The following is a 17,008-nucleotide window of genomic DNA, read 5'->3' as shown; positions in this document are numbered from 1 at the left end:
GAATTCCCTGGGCCACTTCCCCACAGCAGCCCCCGCTTCCTCAATATCTACTTCACCGTTACCTCAGGGCCTTCTTCCTTGTGCCTGAAATGGTTTGTACTGCTCTTTGCTCAATTCCTCCAACAGTGCAGCTTCCTCCTACAGCTCCTGACATGCGCCCAACTAACTAACTGGAAGCTTTTAACTAGTTTCACCCAGCCCCTAATTGGCTTTAGGTTTCCCAATCAACCTAGCTATCCTCCCTGCCTTCTGGAAAGATCTTAATTGGCCCCAGGTGTCGTAATTGACCTAGAGGAGCTGGCATTTACTTACCCTGGTACCAGGGATTTATTTAGTCTGGGGCCAATATATCTATCTCCCACTACTTTTCTATAGCCATCTGGCCTTGCCCCGTCACACCACCTTTCAGGGCTTGTCTCAAAGAACACTTAGTCGTGGCAAGCTGGGATGTAAATCTACCCCGCAGTAGCCTGCTATGCACTGTGTGCATGTAGAAACTGCTGCTCACTAAAAGAAGTACTTCGAGTGGTTGCACATTCCAATCGTGTGCTCACCCAGTGATTCCAAATAGTGATCACCATACACACTCCCTTTTGTGCCTTGGCAAGGGACACATTAGGAGGGGTGCAATATCTGCCGTTTGCTCAAGAAAAGAACGCATGTTTCCAGAGACGTGCCTGTTCAGCACCTCATGGAGCATGTGATGAGGACAGCCTCAGTCCCAAGGCCCTTGAGTAAACACCCTGCCACCCTTGTGCAGACTGCTGCTGTGGTTGTCTTGACAGACCTCTGGACTTGGAGAATATTCTCCACGGAGAAAGAAGGGTCAGCCTTCTGCTCCGGGGCCTACCGAAAAGAGGGGACATGACAGATAAGAATCCCTTGAAGTTGAAGAAATATCCTATTCAAAAAGGACTCAGAACATCACTGGAACTCTTTAGGTACTCATGGTGGAGCTGGGCCATTGACCCATGTCTCCCTGATATCATGGATATCTGTACCATGCCGTCAACTCCGGTACAATCAGCAGGACAGCCATTAAGTCTCTGGATGCTGTTTCAGTACTGACAACTTTGCAAGCTTATGAGGCAGCAAAGGATTTGTTATGCATCTCCATTCCAGACTCTCCTGTGAAGCAGGAATCTATTGCACTGCAGTTGCTTTTGTTGTCTCAGCTTCTGTGCAGAGACTGTTAGCAGTACTAGTATCTGTACAAGCTAATAAATATGGCGGGGACTCAGCATCTTTGTACTCTCTTTGGCAGCGGTACACAGCATGTCAGCACCAGTACATTCTTTAGCCCTGATACAAGAATGATAGTCAGAGTTGAGTACTGATTTACAGTTGATATTGTGGCACCAACTACAAGGTCTTTCTCGGCACAGATTCATGATGCCATACCTTTGCCGTTTCAGGGTGCCACTGCAGTGTAGACTACCTTACTTAGGTACCGATGTTGGTCTCTTTATAATGGGCTACAGATAAGTCAGGTTGCCTAGTGGCCCCATCAGTCTTTGAACCTCCAATGACCACTGACTACTCAGGCGGCTCTTTGGAGTCTGTCTTGGAATATTCTGGTAATTTACCATCCCGTCCTTGGTGCAGTGAGTCTAGCAAGTTGTCTAGGCAGCCTCTGAAGGGCCTCAATGGTTCTGGGAGTGGGACCAATCATTCATCAGAGAGAGATCCTCAGGGCCTAGTAATTACTGGCTGACCCTCAGTAGCCTTCTTTGCCCTCTTGGGGTGCTTTGTGATCTCCCCCCCCCAGATCTTTATCAGTGGCTCCATCTAGGGGAAGGTTGCCGAGCATCTGGCAGAACAGCTTCCAGAGCTATCTAGGTTGGAAACATGCAGAGACAGTTTCCCCTGAGCAGCCAATATTATGAGAGGAACTGTTTCCTGTTTGTTTCCCATCACAGGAGGATCTGTCATTTCTTGTTAACCTGTCTTCCTCCTTGCCCATTGACTCAATGACCCCTTGTCAAGGTTCCTCCCCCACTCTGAACTCTAGGGTACAGATGTGGGGACCTGCATGAAAAACCTCCTAAGCTTATCTTTACCAGCTTAGGTCAAAACTTCCCCAAGGTACAAAATATTCCACCCGTTGTCCTTGGACTGGCCGCTACCACCACCAAACTAATACTGGTTACTGGGGAAGAGCTGTTTGGACACGTCTTTCCCCCCAAAATACTTCCCAAAACCTTGCACCCCACTTCCTGGACAAGGTTTGGTAAAAAGCCTCACCAATTTGCCTAGGTGACTACAGACCCAGACCCTTGGATCTTAAGAACAATGAACAATCCTCCCAACACTTGCACCCCCCCTTTCCTGGGAAATGTTGGATAAAAAGCCTCACCAATTTGCATAGGTGACCACAGACCCAAACCCTTGGATCTGAGAACAATGAAAAAGCATTCAGTTTCTTACAAGAAGACTTTGAATAAAAATAGAAGTAAATAGAAATAAAGAAATCCCCCCTGTAAAATCAGGATGGTATATATCTTACAGGGTAATTAGATTCAAAAACATAGAGAACCCCTCTAGGCAAAACCTTAAGTTACAAAAAAGACACACAGACAGAAATAGTTATTCTATTCAGCACAATCCTTTTCTCAGCCATTTAAAGAAATCATAATCTAACACATACCTAGCTAGATTACTTACTAAAAGTTCTAAGACTCCATTCCTGGTCTATCTCCGGCAAAGACCGACTATAGACAGACACACAGACCCTTTGTTTCTCTCCCTCCTCCCAGCTTTTGAAAGTATCTTGTCTCCTCATTGGTCATTTTGGTCAGGTGCCAGCGAGGTTACCTTTAGCTTCTTAACCCTTTACAGGTGAGAGGAGCTTTCCCCTGGCCAGGAGGGATTTCAGAGGGGTTTACCCTTCCCTTTATATTTATGACACCCCTGGACTCTTCTTTTCTGATTCAACTTTCAGGAGTTGCTGAGAAGAATTATTGTAGCTTTGGGCATATAAGCTGAGCTTGTTCGAGAGAAGTCACAGGCTTTTCGATATTCTACAAATGGCTGCCCCTGGAAGGGTAGCCCATCCAATTAATGAGACTCTTCTAGAGCTGGCAAAGACCTTGCAGCCCACATTGGCTTCCTTAGCTCCTACAGCTAAGCGTACAAACAATGTCTTGTTAAGATACCAGTCTTTGAGTGCTTTTATTCCCCATCCTGCCCCAAACTCCAGTAGTTATGGGTGCACCAGTGAAAGATCGTGTCAAGGGAGATTTAACTCAGCTCTCAAAGAAAAAGAGCCCAAGAGGCTTGATTTACTTGGGAGACAAATTTATTCCACCTCCTCTACAAATCTATATAGTGAACCAGCAGGTAGTGTTAGCTAAATATGACTTTGTAAACTGGGATACAAGGTCCATATTTACTGACAAACTACCAGAAGATGCAAGGGAGGAATTTAAGGCTTTCCTGAAGAAGGTTGCGTGGTCACCAAGATGTCATAGAAGCACATACTGGAATGACTGCAGCTTCTTCTAGAATAATAGCCTTTGCAATAACAATGAGGTGAGCCTCGTGGTTACAGAACTCGGGCATTGCTTCCGATATCCAGCAAGCTATAGAGGACCTCCCCATTTGATCATCTATTTTTGTTTTCAGACAAAACTGATGAAACTTTACGTTCATTTAAAGACTCTCCTGCTACTCTTCATTCATTAGTGGTCTGTGCCCCAGCCTCCAAAAGCTGTTGGTAATGTTGCTGTGGGTGTCAATACTAACATCAGTATTACAAAGAGCCACCATACCAACTCCCAGCTCGACACAGCCAGCTCATCTTCAGTCAGTTACTAGGAAGGAACCCATATGACTTCTCTTTCAAGGACAGCAATACTCAGTGATCTTTCTGCCATTTCCCCCACACTGTTTGGGGACAGATTATCCCATTTCCTCATGCTTGGAAATCTAGAACAATGGACAAATGGGCCCTAAGCACTATGCACTAGGCTATTCTATCCAATTCCTGTCCACTTTGCTTTCTCACCAATCCCATCGCTTTCCAGGGACCCATCTCACAAGTCAGTGCTCCTTCAAGAAATTCAGACTGTTAGCTCTAAGGGCCATAGAGGAAATTCCCCTTTAACATCAGGGAAAGGGGTTTTATTCTCAGTACTTTCTCCACATGCAAAGGGGGAGGTCTGACACACATGCTGAACCTTGAAATCTCAGCAAGTTCTTTAGGCATGTAAGATTTCACATAGTTCCCTAATGTCAGTCATTGTTTCCCTTGACCACAATAACTGGTTTGCTGCCTTTGATCTTATCTTCAGGCTGCTTACATACATGTGGCAGTACTGCCAAGTCACAGAATGTTTTTAAGACTTGTAATAGTGGGCCAACACTGTCAATACACAATACTTCCCTTTTAGCCTGCTGTGGGCCCTGCATGTATACCCAAGTGCATGGCAGTAGTGGTGACCTACTTGAGGAGAAAGAATTCATGCCTTCTGAATGATTGGTTAGGACAAGGCAGGTCTGAACATCAGACCTGAACTCTTGCTGAACAGGAGACCATCTACATTAGTCCTGACATGGAAAATTTGAATTAATTGGGGCTGTAACACTGCCTGCCGTGGTAGAAGAACATGAGTACCAACCTCAGGGCAGACTGTTAGGAACCAGGGCACAAACCCCAAATAGGCTGAGAGTTCCAACTTAAATTTCACCAACCAATATCAAGTGGAAACATCTCAAGTATTATACTGACCCTAACATGGAATCACAGACAATTCCCTTGGGTACTCTGACCTATCTCGCCACCCAGCCCTTACACCAAGAATCACCACTCTATTCAGATTACTCACAGTCCCAAAGCACTACTCACTTACCACAGGTCAGTTTCACCTTAGATCTAACACCAAAGACAACACTTACAGCCAATTCTATAATAAAGTATATAAAGATTCATGAAATATTAAAAGGAAATTACAAGGTTAAAGCAAGCAAACAGTCACATGCATGAATTACTCTTCAATTTTAAAAGGCAATATAGGCTTCTGTAATCAGCAAGCTCTGTTTGAGCTTTAGGGCTAACTCAGGCTAAGCAGCTGGGGATCTCTTGCTATGCCTAGATACACCTTGCTGCCAATGCTCCCCCCAAGTCCAAACAGCATAGAGATACCTAGTTCCTTCTCTTGGGATTTTGAGCCCCTCCTGCCATGTGGTCTGAGCTGCAAACTCAGCTGATGGGAGGAATCCGCTTGCATGACTCATTGTCACAGGGAGGAGAGAAGAACAACAAAAGTCTTTTGTCCTCTTATTGACAGTACATACGGAAATTCCAGTTGCAACGTCCCACAATCTGGTATCGATGGACTTTTCCTTTGGGGAAGGGCGTAATACCTTCTGTTGAAGGTCAGCTCTTCACACTAATTAATGTGTCTCTCCTGTCTGGTGATTTCCCAACTCACAATACAACTGCTCAAATATTACCTTTACAATGTAGGCTACAGATGTTCTAAATGAGATTAATTCACACAGCTACTTGCAAGTATTCAATAAACTCTGAATACCAAATGCATGCTTCCAATCTTAATACCTGTTTTACCAATGCTAACACATAAGTGAGCCAGACTGATTCCAGCTATGTATTTGTCAGTGTTCAATTGAAACATAGGGACCTTGGCATGAGAGGACACCTGATCTGCCAGTGTCACGGGGCCCTACTCCATTCTGCAAATTTGATGGCTTTTCTCTCTCTAGAGAAATCTCAGACCATTCACTAGTTGTACTTATCTCTTAAGTCAGATCCCACCGTCACAATCTAATGATGACTAAGGCTTTTAGGCCATATTGCCACATGTACTTGTGTGACCCAACATGCCTTGCTTCTCCTGTGCATCCTTCGAGCGTGGCTGAACTCAGTGTATCAACCGAAAAGACATCCCTTAGAATACTGGTACGGGTTTGTCCTGCAGTCCTATAGCCTCCAGAGTGGTGGATGGGTCAGAACAACACATGCAAGGGCGTACCCTTTTCTTGCCACCTTCAATTGTTACTGATGCTTCCCTCCTGATAGGACAGGGTGCTTATCTAGAAGGGTTACAAACCTAAGAGTTAATATGGAGAATTGCCTCCTGCTCTATCTGTGTCCGCAAATTCTGCACGATTCAGAGGGCTTGTTGTGCTTTTCTGTGTAAAGAGCTTGTTGATCTAGAAGCTGACCAAATATACAGCCACAGTGTACTACCTAAACAGACTGGGACAGCATGATCTGATCAGCTTTGTCTAGAGGTGATAAATCTATGGGACTTTTGCATCAAAGAAGGGGTTGCTCCCATTTCCACACACTTACCAAGTTCCCAGAATTAGTTGGCCAATCACCTCAGCAGGAGACTTTCCCAAAATCACAAGTGGTCCCTGAAGAATAGTGTGCTCCGAACCAACTTTCAGGTCTGGGGTATTTCAGCATTTGACCTATTCACAACAAAAGACAAGAAGTGCCATCGGTTCTGTTCCATTCTGAGTGAGCCAGAGTACAGGTTTGCTAACCCAAACCTTTCTCTCAACATGGGGACTGAGCTTCATGTATGCATTACCCCCATTCTGCTTATCCCACAGGTTATTGTCCAAGTAAAACAAGACCAGGCCAGGATAATTCTCATAATGCTATCTTGGTCAAGCCAGTGCTGGATCTCTGATCTTCACAGTTTCTCGATTCAAACTCCATGTCATCTCTGTCTATTCTTCCAGGCCTACTGTACCAGCATCCTAGACCTACATTGCACCCAGATCCAAACAGTCTGTACCTCATGGTGTGACTGTTGAGTAGTTAGATCAAACAGAGAGACTGCTCAGTGGCAGTTCGGGAAATATTGCTTAATAGTAGAGAGCAGTCTACTAGATGCACTTTTTCTTCTTTGAGTTCCTGCTCGTATCCATTCCGTGCTCGGGGTGTGTGCGTGCCACGTGCGCGGTTGCTGAAGATTTTTCCCTTGGGGTATCCGTAGGACTGGCTCTCGTTGCCCCTGGAGTCACATGCAGATGCGTCGGTATAAGGGGTGCCGCCAACTCCGCACCCTTACTGCCTGTGACGGTTACTTGGAATGATCCCTCTTGCTCTTGCAAGACTTCTTTCCCTTGGACTTTATAATATATTGTATAGTTTTTGCAGTTAGTTTATATAGTTCTTAGTAAGTGTTAGTGTATATAGGGTGAATAGTGGTCCCTGTTGTTGACGGATTTTCATACCAGGGCCTGGTCATGCCCCAGTCCCCGAGCTTCAAGTCATGTGCCTCCTGCCGCAAGCCCATGCCAGAGAGTGACCCGCATTCTAGCAGTCTAAAGTGCCTCAGGGAAACTCACATTAAGGAGAAGTGCCAGATCTTCAGGAGCTTCAGCCCACATATTCAGAAATATAGACATATTTGTATGGAGGCAGCCCTCAGACTGGCCTAGGTGCCAAGCTGATCCAAATCAGCACTGAGCACTTCAGCTTCCCTGCAAAGGACTCCACCGGCACCATTCTCCATCCCTGGTGCCGAGGAAGAAGCATTAGAAACAGCGCACCAAGAGAGGGCGCTCTCCAGTTCCAAAGAGGGACAAGTGAGTCCCAGACAAGGACAAGGACAGAACAAGGAGTAATGGTCTCAAGTTGCAGTGGGGGAGGTTTAGGTTGGATATTAGGAAAAACTTTTTCACTAGGAGGGTGGTGAAACACTGGAATGCGTTGCCTAGGGAGGTGGTGGAATCTCCTTCCTTAGAAGTTTTTAAGGTCAGGCTTGACAAAGCCCTGGCTGGGATGATTTAATTGGGGATGGGTCCTGCTTTTGAGCAGGGGGTTGGACTAGATGACCTCCTGAGGTCCCTTCCAACCCTGATATTCTATGATTAAGTGGGGAGTGACTAATGCAGTGAGACCCGTGCTGGGCCACTCGTCCTCCCTAGAGCCATTGTTGGCTCTGGCGACTCCACCTAGAGTGCTAAGTCCAGTCCACCTGCAACAGCAGGGGTAACTTCACTATTTCACTCCAGGCAGTGTCAGGAATAAATCAGTGGGAACAGAGCAATTCCATATGATGAAAGATTAATGTAAGTAAGCGTGCTCTATCTAAAACTGGAGTTTATTAGATTGGAACAGTATTGAGTAATTAACAGCATGTTTGCAGTGGCCAGTTGTTCACCTGCCAGGGAGAAAAGCCATCAGGAAAAACATCTCTCAAGGTGGCTTCAGAGGACTGCTCCAGAATACACTGTCTTAGCTCATCTTTTATAACTAACTTATACATCTTAAAGAGTAGCAGCCGTGTTAGTCTGTATTCGCAAAAAGAAAAGGAGTACTTGTGGCACCTTAGAGACTAATAAATTTATTTGAGCATAAGCTTTCATGAGCTACAGATCACTTCATCGATGCATTCAGTGGAATTTTCATTTTCCACTGAATGCATCCGATGAAGTGAGCTGTAGCTCACGAAAGTTTATGCTCAAATAAATTTGTTTAGTCTCTAAGGTGCCACAAGTACTCCTTTTCTTTATACATCTTAGTGACCCCTATTAAAATCATTACTTTTCCTAACTTTCAGTAAACTACTTATCAACACATTCCTAACAATCTTAATCATAATAATACTTCTGTATCAGTCACCCAAATTCAGGGTTTTCCATCCACTTAATTTCTTTTTCTCAGTTGTTGACTTTTCTTTCCCCTCCTCCCATTATGATTAGCAGAAACTGCCAGCTAGTTCTGACCTTGCCTCTAAAAGCCTGCTTTCAAATTAACCCTTTATTATGTGGTGTTCTATTTTATTAATTCATGGTGTGTGAACGCGCATAATATGGTTGCAATGAGTTTGATCACATTCTGGGGTCCACCCCCCTCAAATCCAAGGCAGCAACCTCACCATCAGGATTCTGTCAAGTCTGTATGCTTGTCATACTGTGTCTTGAGTAACAGTAGTTGTGCTCACACTTGGCTTCTCCCCCCCCCACGTAATGAGCTCCTGGACTGCATCAGAGACAGATGTCTGTCATTAGTCAATTGTTGGAGAAATGTGTCCATCATTGTTGTGATGCCAGCCATTTCTAGTTGGGGAAGGGATGTCAGGCTGAGCCTCCTTGGTATGGTTCCCAGTAAGGCTAATTTATGTGCTTGGTATGTTGCAGAAGATTATTGTAAACTGGGGGGAAGGCTGCCTTCTGGGCCTGTTTGTGACAGAAAAGCTTATATCGCAATTTTATTTGCACCCACAGAGTTAGCTTTTGGGTTATAGAGAAGAGCTATCGGAAGCTCTGCTGATGCCAGCTGTGCAGGAGTAACCACCGTAATGCCAAAATTGGCAAGGCTTTTAAATTTGGGTGGATTCTTCTGACAAGCTTCCATGGCTTTAGTTTGCCAACCCTTGCCAAGCAGCAGGTTGAATCACACCCAGTCAGCATGCGTACTACTGGCAACATTCTGTATTGTTGTTGGCCAAGTTCAGCTGCTATGGTGTGGGTGATCATGATTCTGAGAAAAATTTTACCAGATGTGCTTTATTCTTGGGGTTTTCAATGAATTTTCTCCATTGGGACCATGGATTTTTACTTCATTGCTTTGTGATGATGCCTCTGTGCATGCCCAGAAACTTTCAATTGAATCTTTGACATGATATAAGTAAAGACAATATATGTTCTTTTGCAGCTCTCATAACTCTGTAGAGGGTGGTGTACTATTCTGAAACCCAAGTCAGCAAGTTCTGCAAAGCTAGTTGCACCTTCTGGCCTGACCATTTGAATAACAGACTTGCCATTTGCTATCCAAGTTGTGCGCTTGTTGAATGCTGGCAGTTGATATGGACTCTCACTCTTTCTAATTCAGGCAATAGCTTACTCTTTGCAGTTTTGTTCAGGGTACCATCCAAATGTGCTAGAACATATTGAACTGTAGAATGCTCATGTATCTCTTGTTTGTGTAGTTACTACAAGACAGCTAAACAACTGTCTTATCACTACTAACTTTCAGGTTGAACTTCTTGCTTAGAGATGCAAATGTTTTGATGTTGAGCTTAGGCAGTGGTTCAAAGAAACCAGTGGTATTTGAATTTAATCTCTTCCACATACTGTTTCATTGCTTTGATTCCTATATCATTTGTAGTAACAAGCTTGGTAGCAATCTTTGCGGGTACAAACAATGCCACTTGCAATGTTGGTGAATGTTCTCAATTCACATTCAAATCAAATGGGTTTGTCATGGATTCAGTGATGGTGCAAACTCCCTTATTTACATCTCCTTCATCACATTGCATGCAAAGTGGTGCAGCCTCCTTGTGTTTTCCTTGTGACACATCTGAGTCTACTATATAACACATGTTATCTTTGTGGAAGTTGTGATAGCTAAGCACTCATGAGCAGTGATGAACCATCTAAGATCCTGGTTTCAAAGTGAAACCCACTATATCCCCTTTTTTCTTTATTATCACAGTTTACTGTTTGTTCAAGTGCCATGTCTATCCAGACTTTGCTGAATTTATTTGTAGACTGAGCCACTGCATAAGTTCCTTGCACAGATTGATCATGAACTTTGGGCGGCTTAATCTGGCAGAAACTTCGTATCACTGATGTACACAGATACCCAGCGGGCATAGCTGGTACAGTCAAAAGTGAAAAGTAGTAGTATCTCTAAAAGCACTGCAAGATGTATGTGCCAGTTGTTTTCACTTTCTGCTCTAATGAAACACATTGAGATGTTAACCATTTTGATGTAATCATCTCAGAATGCAAAGGTTTGGGAAGTTGCTGTTCCAAAATTGCAGAATCTGTGTACTACATCCAGTACATTCTTGAGGGCATCACTGAGCTGGGCAAGTGTCTGCTGTGAGACTTGTTGCACCATTTTCGATACCGGAATTTGACATTCTTGGAGCTTGCTGTTGGTAAGGTCTACATCACAGTCAATCTCATTGTCTTGTATCCATTTACAAAATGCCTGCCACCGCAATCTGGACAGAGCCTCCATTGTAAGCTTGTGGGCCTTCATTCCACGGTTGTATAACTGCCTTTAAGTAGATTGCTTGCTGTGTTGCTACCATGCAATTGAAATTCTATGAGGATGTCTTCCAGAGCACTCTTCGTACTTCTTTCCAGTTATAGCCAGAAATGTCTGTGCTATGTAGAAACCACCCATTCTCAAGATTGTTTTTTCTGAAATTCCTCTGGACACCTCCACTGAATCACTTTAGCCTTACAATATATAGCCTCATCAAATGTCAAAACACCATCATCTTGGCCAAGTGTCCTAGACATCTTGTTGACATTCTTCATTACAGTGAAAACTGTATCCCATTCAGTAGCTGATGCTGGCAGCACTGGACAGTACACAATAGATGTTACTGTTGGAATAGCAGATGAAATAATCACATTACATTATGTAAGCGAATCATAAATTACACATATAGACAAAACAACAAGCAGAGAACATATTTAAAGTTCATTTGCTATAATGAAATCACTATGGGATGAAATAAATGTATAATTATACACGCATTAAAGAAGAGTCATTACTTGGACTTTTTCAGGAAATGTGTGAAGGCAATTTGAGATGATTTACAAAAGCACCCATAATTCTCAATTACCACTACATAATACAACACACACACAAGCAAATAACTCCAGGGAATTAATCCCTTCATAAAAATGTGTTAACCATTTCTGCAGATGGATGCTACAAATTTCAGATTTAGGCAGGATTTTCCATTTGGGCCCCCAGACTATAGCTTCTTTAATGGGCCTCCATTTGAGCCTATGGCCACCTGTTCTTTTGTCTTTTGATATCAGAAGAATCCTGCCTCATTCCTATTATGTCAGCCAGAAGAGTGGGTGAGCATCAGGGTCTTGTAGCAGGACCTCTATATATGCTGTTTATCAAAGATCCAAGTAGCTTTGAGAGCACATCCAAAATTTTTAATATATTTACCTGTGTTTTTTCTTAAAAGCCGCTCTCAAATAGGGATGAGGCTCATCTGCATACTTTATATGTAAAGCCAGTATTAGCCTTCTGTCTGAAGAGGACTGAGCCTTTTAGGCTGTCTCCTCAGCTCTTTGTTTTGTGTGCTGACAGAGTAAGACAGCAAGCAGTTTCCAGATTACTTCCTGTATCATGACAGCTTATGAGATAGTGAATACCCCTCCTTCACAGAGACTGTCAGCCCATTAATGAGATCTCAGGCTATCTCTAGCTTTTCTAAAGGGCATACCCATACTGGATGTTTGTAGGGCAGCTATTTGGTCCTCTGTGCATACCTTCATTCATCATTACACCATCACTACAGTTGCAAGATCTGATACAAACTTTGGAAAAGTGGTGTTATAGTCGCTATTTAAATAAACTCTGATTCCTGCCTCCTAATGGTACTGCTTGTCACTCACCTGAGTGGAGTACACATGTGCAACCACTCGAAGACAAAACTGTTACTTACCTTTATTATAACTGTTTTCAAGATGTGGTTGCACACGTCTTCCATGACCCAACCTCTGTCCACTCTGCATCGGAGTCCTGTTTCTCCAGGTTCAGATGCAAAGGATCTGAGGGTGGTCTGAGTGGTGCTATTCTTACATAGTCTTGGGGGAGAGGGTCTGAGGATGTGTAGGTTATGAGCACTGCCTCAATGGGTTCTGCTGCAGAAAACTCTCTGGCTCCAGCATCCTGGTTGCGCATATAATTGAGTGGAATACATGTGTACAACTGCATCTCAAAGAACAACAGTTACAGAACAGGTAAGTAAACATTTTTTCCGCTAGTGCACTTTGATCTACTCCTGGGAGTAGATCAAAGTGCACTAGGGACGTGGTTCTCAACCAGGTGTCCATGGCCCCCTTGGGGGCCACAAGTTGGTTTCAGAGGATCTGTGAGCCCTGAGCCCCGGCACCCTGTGGGGCACAAGCCCCGAGCCTATGGGCAGAGTTGGAGAGTCTCTCCCCCACCCACCCCCAAACTGTAGTGCCTTAACCAGAGTGGGGCAGTCCCAGGGGAAGCTCCAAACGCTCCCTCTACCTCTTCTTTCTCCCCCCCATGCCCCCTCCCGAGGCCTCACCCCCCTGCCCAGGTCAAAAATGGGAAGCCAGAGCTGAGCAGTACAGGATGGCTGCTCCTCTGACTAATGCCATGGAGCGGGCAGCCATGGTGCTCCTCCTCCTCCTCCTGGTGTCCGGGTCTACAGCTGCTCCTCAGCTCCCATCCCCCTTTGACTACCCACGCAGCCAGTAAGAGCAGCCTGGATGGGAGTACCTGGCTCCAGGGCCAGCAGAGCCCTTTGGGAGCAACAACCACGGGGTGGACCTGGGGAGCCCTCCCAGCACACAGCCCCTTGCTATCCCCCTTCCTGCACACAGCCCCTAGCTACCTGTCTCCCTGCACCGCGAGTGCTTTTCAGACTTTTTGAGCTGAGCATACCCTTTGAGTTATGATTTTTAGTTGCTTCCCCCCTCCCTGTTCCCCCCCTCCCCCAACACTGACAGGCTGGGTGGCTTGCTGAGGTGAATCAGAAGTGGAGTGTGGTGCTCCCTTCCTGGACCCTGCCGTGTGGAGCTGGCCTGAGCCCCATCTGGCCCTGCTCCCTAAAATAGAAGTCAAACTATGCCTATGCCCAAGTGCACTGTCCAGCAGCTGGACCCTGTGCCCCACAGGCCAGAATCCCAGAAAAACACACGCACCACACCACCACCCCCCTGCGGCTGAAGCTCCAAGCCTCCCTGGGCCCTAGAGTGTTTATAGCATGTTGAGGGGGGCTCAACGAAAGAGGGTTGAGAACCCCTGCACTAGCAAACTGTTAGTGCATGGCAGCAGGGTCCACATGGACACTTACTGTGCATTAGGGTAGTGCAGGGCAGATCTACATCCTATCTTGCTGCAAACTAAGTGTTCATGTAGACAGGGCTTCAGTCTCCTCTGATTTCATAACTCCAGTAGTTCCTCAGTCCTCCATAAAACTCCAGAGGTAAACAGGACTTGCTTTTTTAGTAGAAAAAGCAACTCAGAAATCCTCCCCCGTATTTAATATTAATGTAAACAAACATAAGAAAAATGTTCAGACATTCATCTATCCATAAAGATGCCGCACAGGCACTATTGCCCCACCTCCCAATTTTAGGCCACCGTTTAACATAGAAGGTATAAACCTGTGAATCTTTCCACATAAAAGGTGGAAAGATAATATTGCAGCAGCAGAAAATAAGCTTTTATAGAATTGCTGGAAAGAAGTGAATGTAAATATTGTCTACTGTATAACAAAGCTGTAAAACTACTTCATTCACCACAGAGCTGAAACAAAAAGAAACTCTAATAGTCTGTTCAATGGAAACAGCAGGAGAACTTAAACAGATTATGATTACTGGAATTGGAATTCACTCAGATGTGCAAGCTTTCTTCTCAAAAAGGGCAAAGAATATTTAAGTAACACACGTGATCTGAGCCTGTGGTACGTTTTGCCCAAAGTAGCACAGTGTCCACTAAAGTCATTCTGAAGCATTGGTTGTACTGATTCACTTGAAAGAAAAATATTTAATAAATCACCAGTACCACTTCCTGCAGCAGTTATCCCATCCAAGAGGTTGAACTAGCCCACCCTTACTTATCCTGAGATCAGACAGGGTCACAGCAGATAATAATGGCCACAGAGATGAGAGGGAAGGGCAAGAAGACTGTGTTTACCATTTTGTCTAGGCTTTTGGCTGTATAACTGTATGCACGTAAAATGAGCTTGTCCCCTTTTCATGCTTCAATAGCAAAGTTAAAAGTCCCATAACTGATTCCCTTTCATTAAGGCCTATTTTGGCTGAGTCTAAATATTATGGAGTCTACTGGGAGTTACATTTTACCATTTGGGAAGAAGGATATATTTAATGAAACCAGTTTTTATTATTTTTTTTAAAAAGCTACAATAAATCTTGTCGTAGAACTTTTACTACAAAAAAATCAGCTATATTCTTCTTTAAGCACGAGAGATCCATGAGTTTGTAGAGCCTGCACTAGAGCAGTCAACAATTGTTGCTGTGCTATGGAGATGAAATAGTGTTGTTTGTTACTATAGTGCCTACGAGCCTTAGTCATAGACCAGGACCCCATTCATCAAAGTGGAGTACAAACCAAACCGCTCCCTGCCCTCATAAGCTTATAATCTAAGAATAAGATGAGACAACAGATAGATGTAGATAGATGGGGGAGTACAAGGAGTTGGTGTGATAGGCAGTGATCTCTGCACATCAGCAGTCTAACCATAGTCAAGTTTTCTATAGGCATCGCAGCAAAGGAGCATTTTGAGGAGGGATTTAAAGGTTGATGATGGAGTAGTTTGTGCAGCCCGAGGGATAGCACATGAGAAAGCATGAAGGTGGTTGTTTGAAAATTTAACAAGTGAGTGATGGAAGCTGGCATCATGGACCAATTCGGGAGGAGCATCAGATTGATTGGGAATAAGAGATGATAGGTAGGATGGGGTTTGACTGTGAAGGTCCTTGAAAGTGAAGACAAGAAACTTATTTTTGATACAGTAGAGAAGGGGAAGCCAGTGGAGGGGCGCAAAAGAAAGCTATGGTCTAGGAAAATGATCTTAGCAGCAGCATTCTTAATGGAAAAGAACCTTAATGCAGTAATCGAGATTTAAGGTGACGAGAGTTTGGACAAGAGTTTTGGCTGTGTAGATGAATAGGCAAGTCCTTATCTTAGATAAGATATAGATACGACCTATGAGGACCTAGAGAAAAGGCAGAGTAAAAAATCATACACCGGTTATTGATGTGAGTGAGAGGATGGTGAAGTTGTCTACAGTAATTGAGAGAGGAGGTAGTGGCAAGGGCTTGGGATGGATTATTAGAAGCTGTTTTTAACCATATTCAACTTGGGCTGGCAGCTACACATCCACAAGGAGATCTCACAGAGAGAGGTTGACTTTTTAATATGGCTAGAAGAAGACAGGTCTGGAGTAGACACACAAATCGGTGAGTTGTCTTCTTAGAGATGGTAGCTGAATTTGTGTCTGTGGATGAGATTACTCAGATAAATTGTAGAAGAAGAAAAGGGGACCAAGGACAGAGCCTTGTGGAACCTTCACAGAAAGTTGGAGGGAGAAAGAGGATTCTTGAACATGCTGAAGGAACAATTAGAGGTAGGAGGAGGACCAAGAGAAGACAGTCAGGGAAGACAATATTTCAGGAAGAGGAGTGTGGTAGATAATGTCAAATAGGGCTGATGGACCAAAGGGCGTGAAGATGTAGTATTGGTGCTGAGCTTTAGCTAGGAAGAGGCCGTTAGAGGTTTTAGGAGGAGTGGTTTCAGTGGTGTACAAGAGGCATAAGCTGGATTGGAACAGGGTCTAGGATACAGCTGAAGTAGAGGAACTCCAGACAGTGACTGTAGATAGCACATTCAGTGAACTTAGAGACAAAAGGGAGATGGGTAGTTGGAGAGGCAAATGGGGTTAAGAGGTTTTTTGTTTGGTTTGGTTTTTTTAAGATGGGAGAGACTTAAGTATGGTTGTATTGTCGGGGAAAAGAGTTAGATGTGAGGGAGAGGGATTAAGGAAAAGAGAGAGGATGAGAGTAGGTGTGGAGGAGATCAGGTGATGGGGTCACTGGGGCAGGTGAAGGGGTTAGAGAAAAGAGCAGACAATAATCTTCTCTGTGCTGGGAGAAGGAGACAAGAATTGCAGGATGTGGTATGCGTGCAATTTCATTTCATGGATTTTGAGTTTTCGTCCTTGCAGGTTACAAAACTTTTGAAGAATTACAGATCACATTCTACATTGCTTGCGTTGCCCTCTAAACTGTTTTATCATAAAGAGCTGGAAGTTTGTGCAGACACTTCCGTTGTAACTTCTTTGTTGGGTTGGGAAAAATTACCGAGGAAGGGGTTTCCACTAATTTTTCATGGCATAAAGGTATGTAAAATATTCTTACTAAAATGGGGGTGGGGAATTAAGGGAGATTTGATAGGTGGGAGACTCTTCTTCTTCAGTAACATAAATTTCATATGCTTGGAAGTGCAGTAATTGGAGAAGGACCTGTTTGTTTTTCCTCA

The 17,008-nt window shown here is 44.2% G+C and overlaps 1 protein-coding gene across 1 annotated transcript in view; it reads left to right on the top strand.

The window, feature by feature from the left end:
- The window catches only part of MOV10L1 (Mov10 like RNA helicase 1), an 83,427-nt gene that overhangs the window by 58,865 nt on the left and 7,554 nt on the right, over nt 1-17,008 (top strand). The window contains exon 22 of the mRNA XM_073331779.2: nt 16,695-16,868. Coding sequence (XP_073187880.2) covers nt 16,695-16,868 — 174 coding nt within the window. The remainder of the gene's footprint in view (nt 1-16,694; nt 16,869-17,008) is intronic.

Source organism: Lepidochelys kempii, chromosome 1 (genome assembly GCF_965140285.1).
Source record: "Lepidochelys kempii isolate rLepKem1 chromosome 1, rLepKem1.hap1, whole genome shotgun sequence".
Lineage (NCBI taxonomy): Eukaryota > Metazoa > Chordata > Testudines > Cheloniidae > Lepidochelys > Lepidochelys kempii.
Note: the sequence above shows the minus strand (reverse complement) of the source record. Positions and strands in the feature narration are given on the sequence as shown.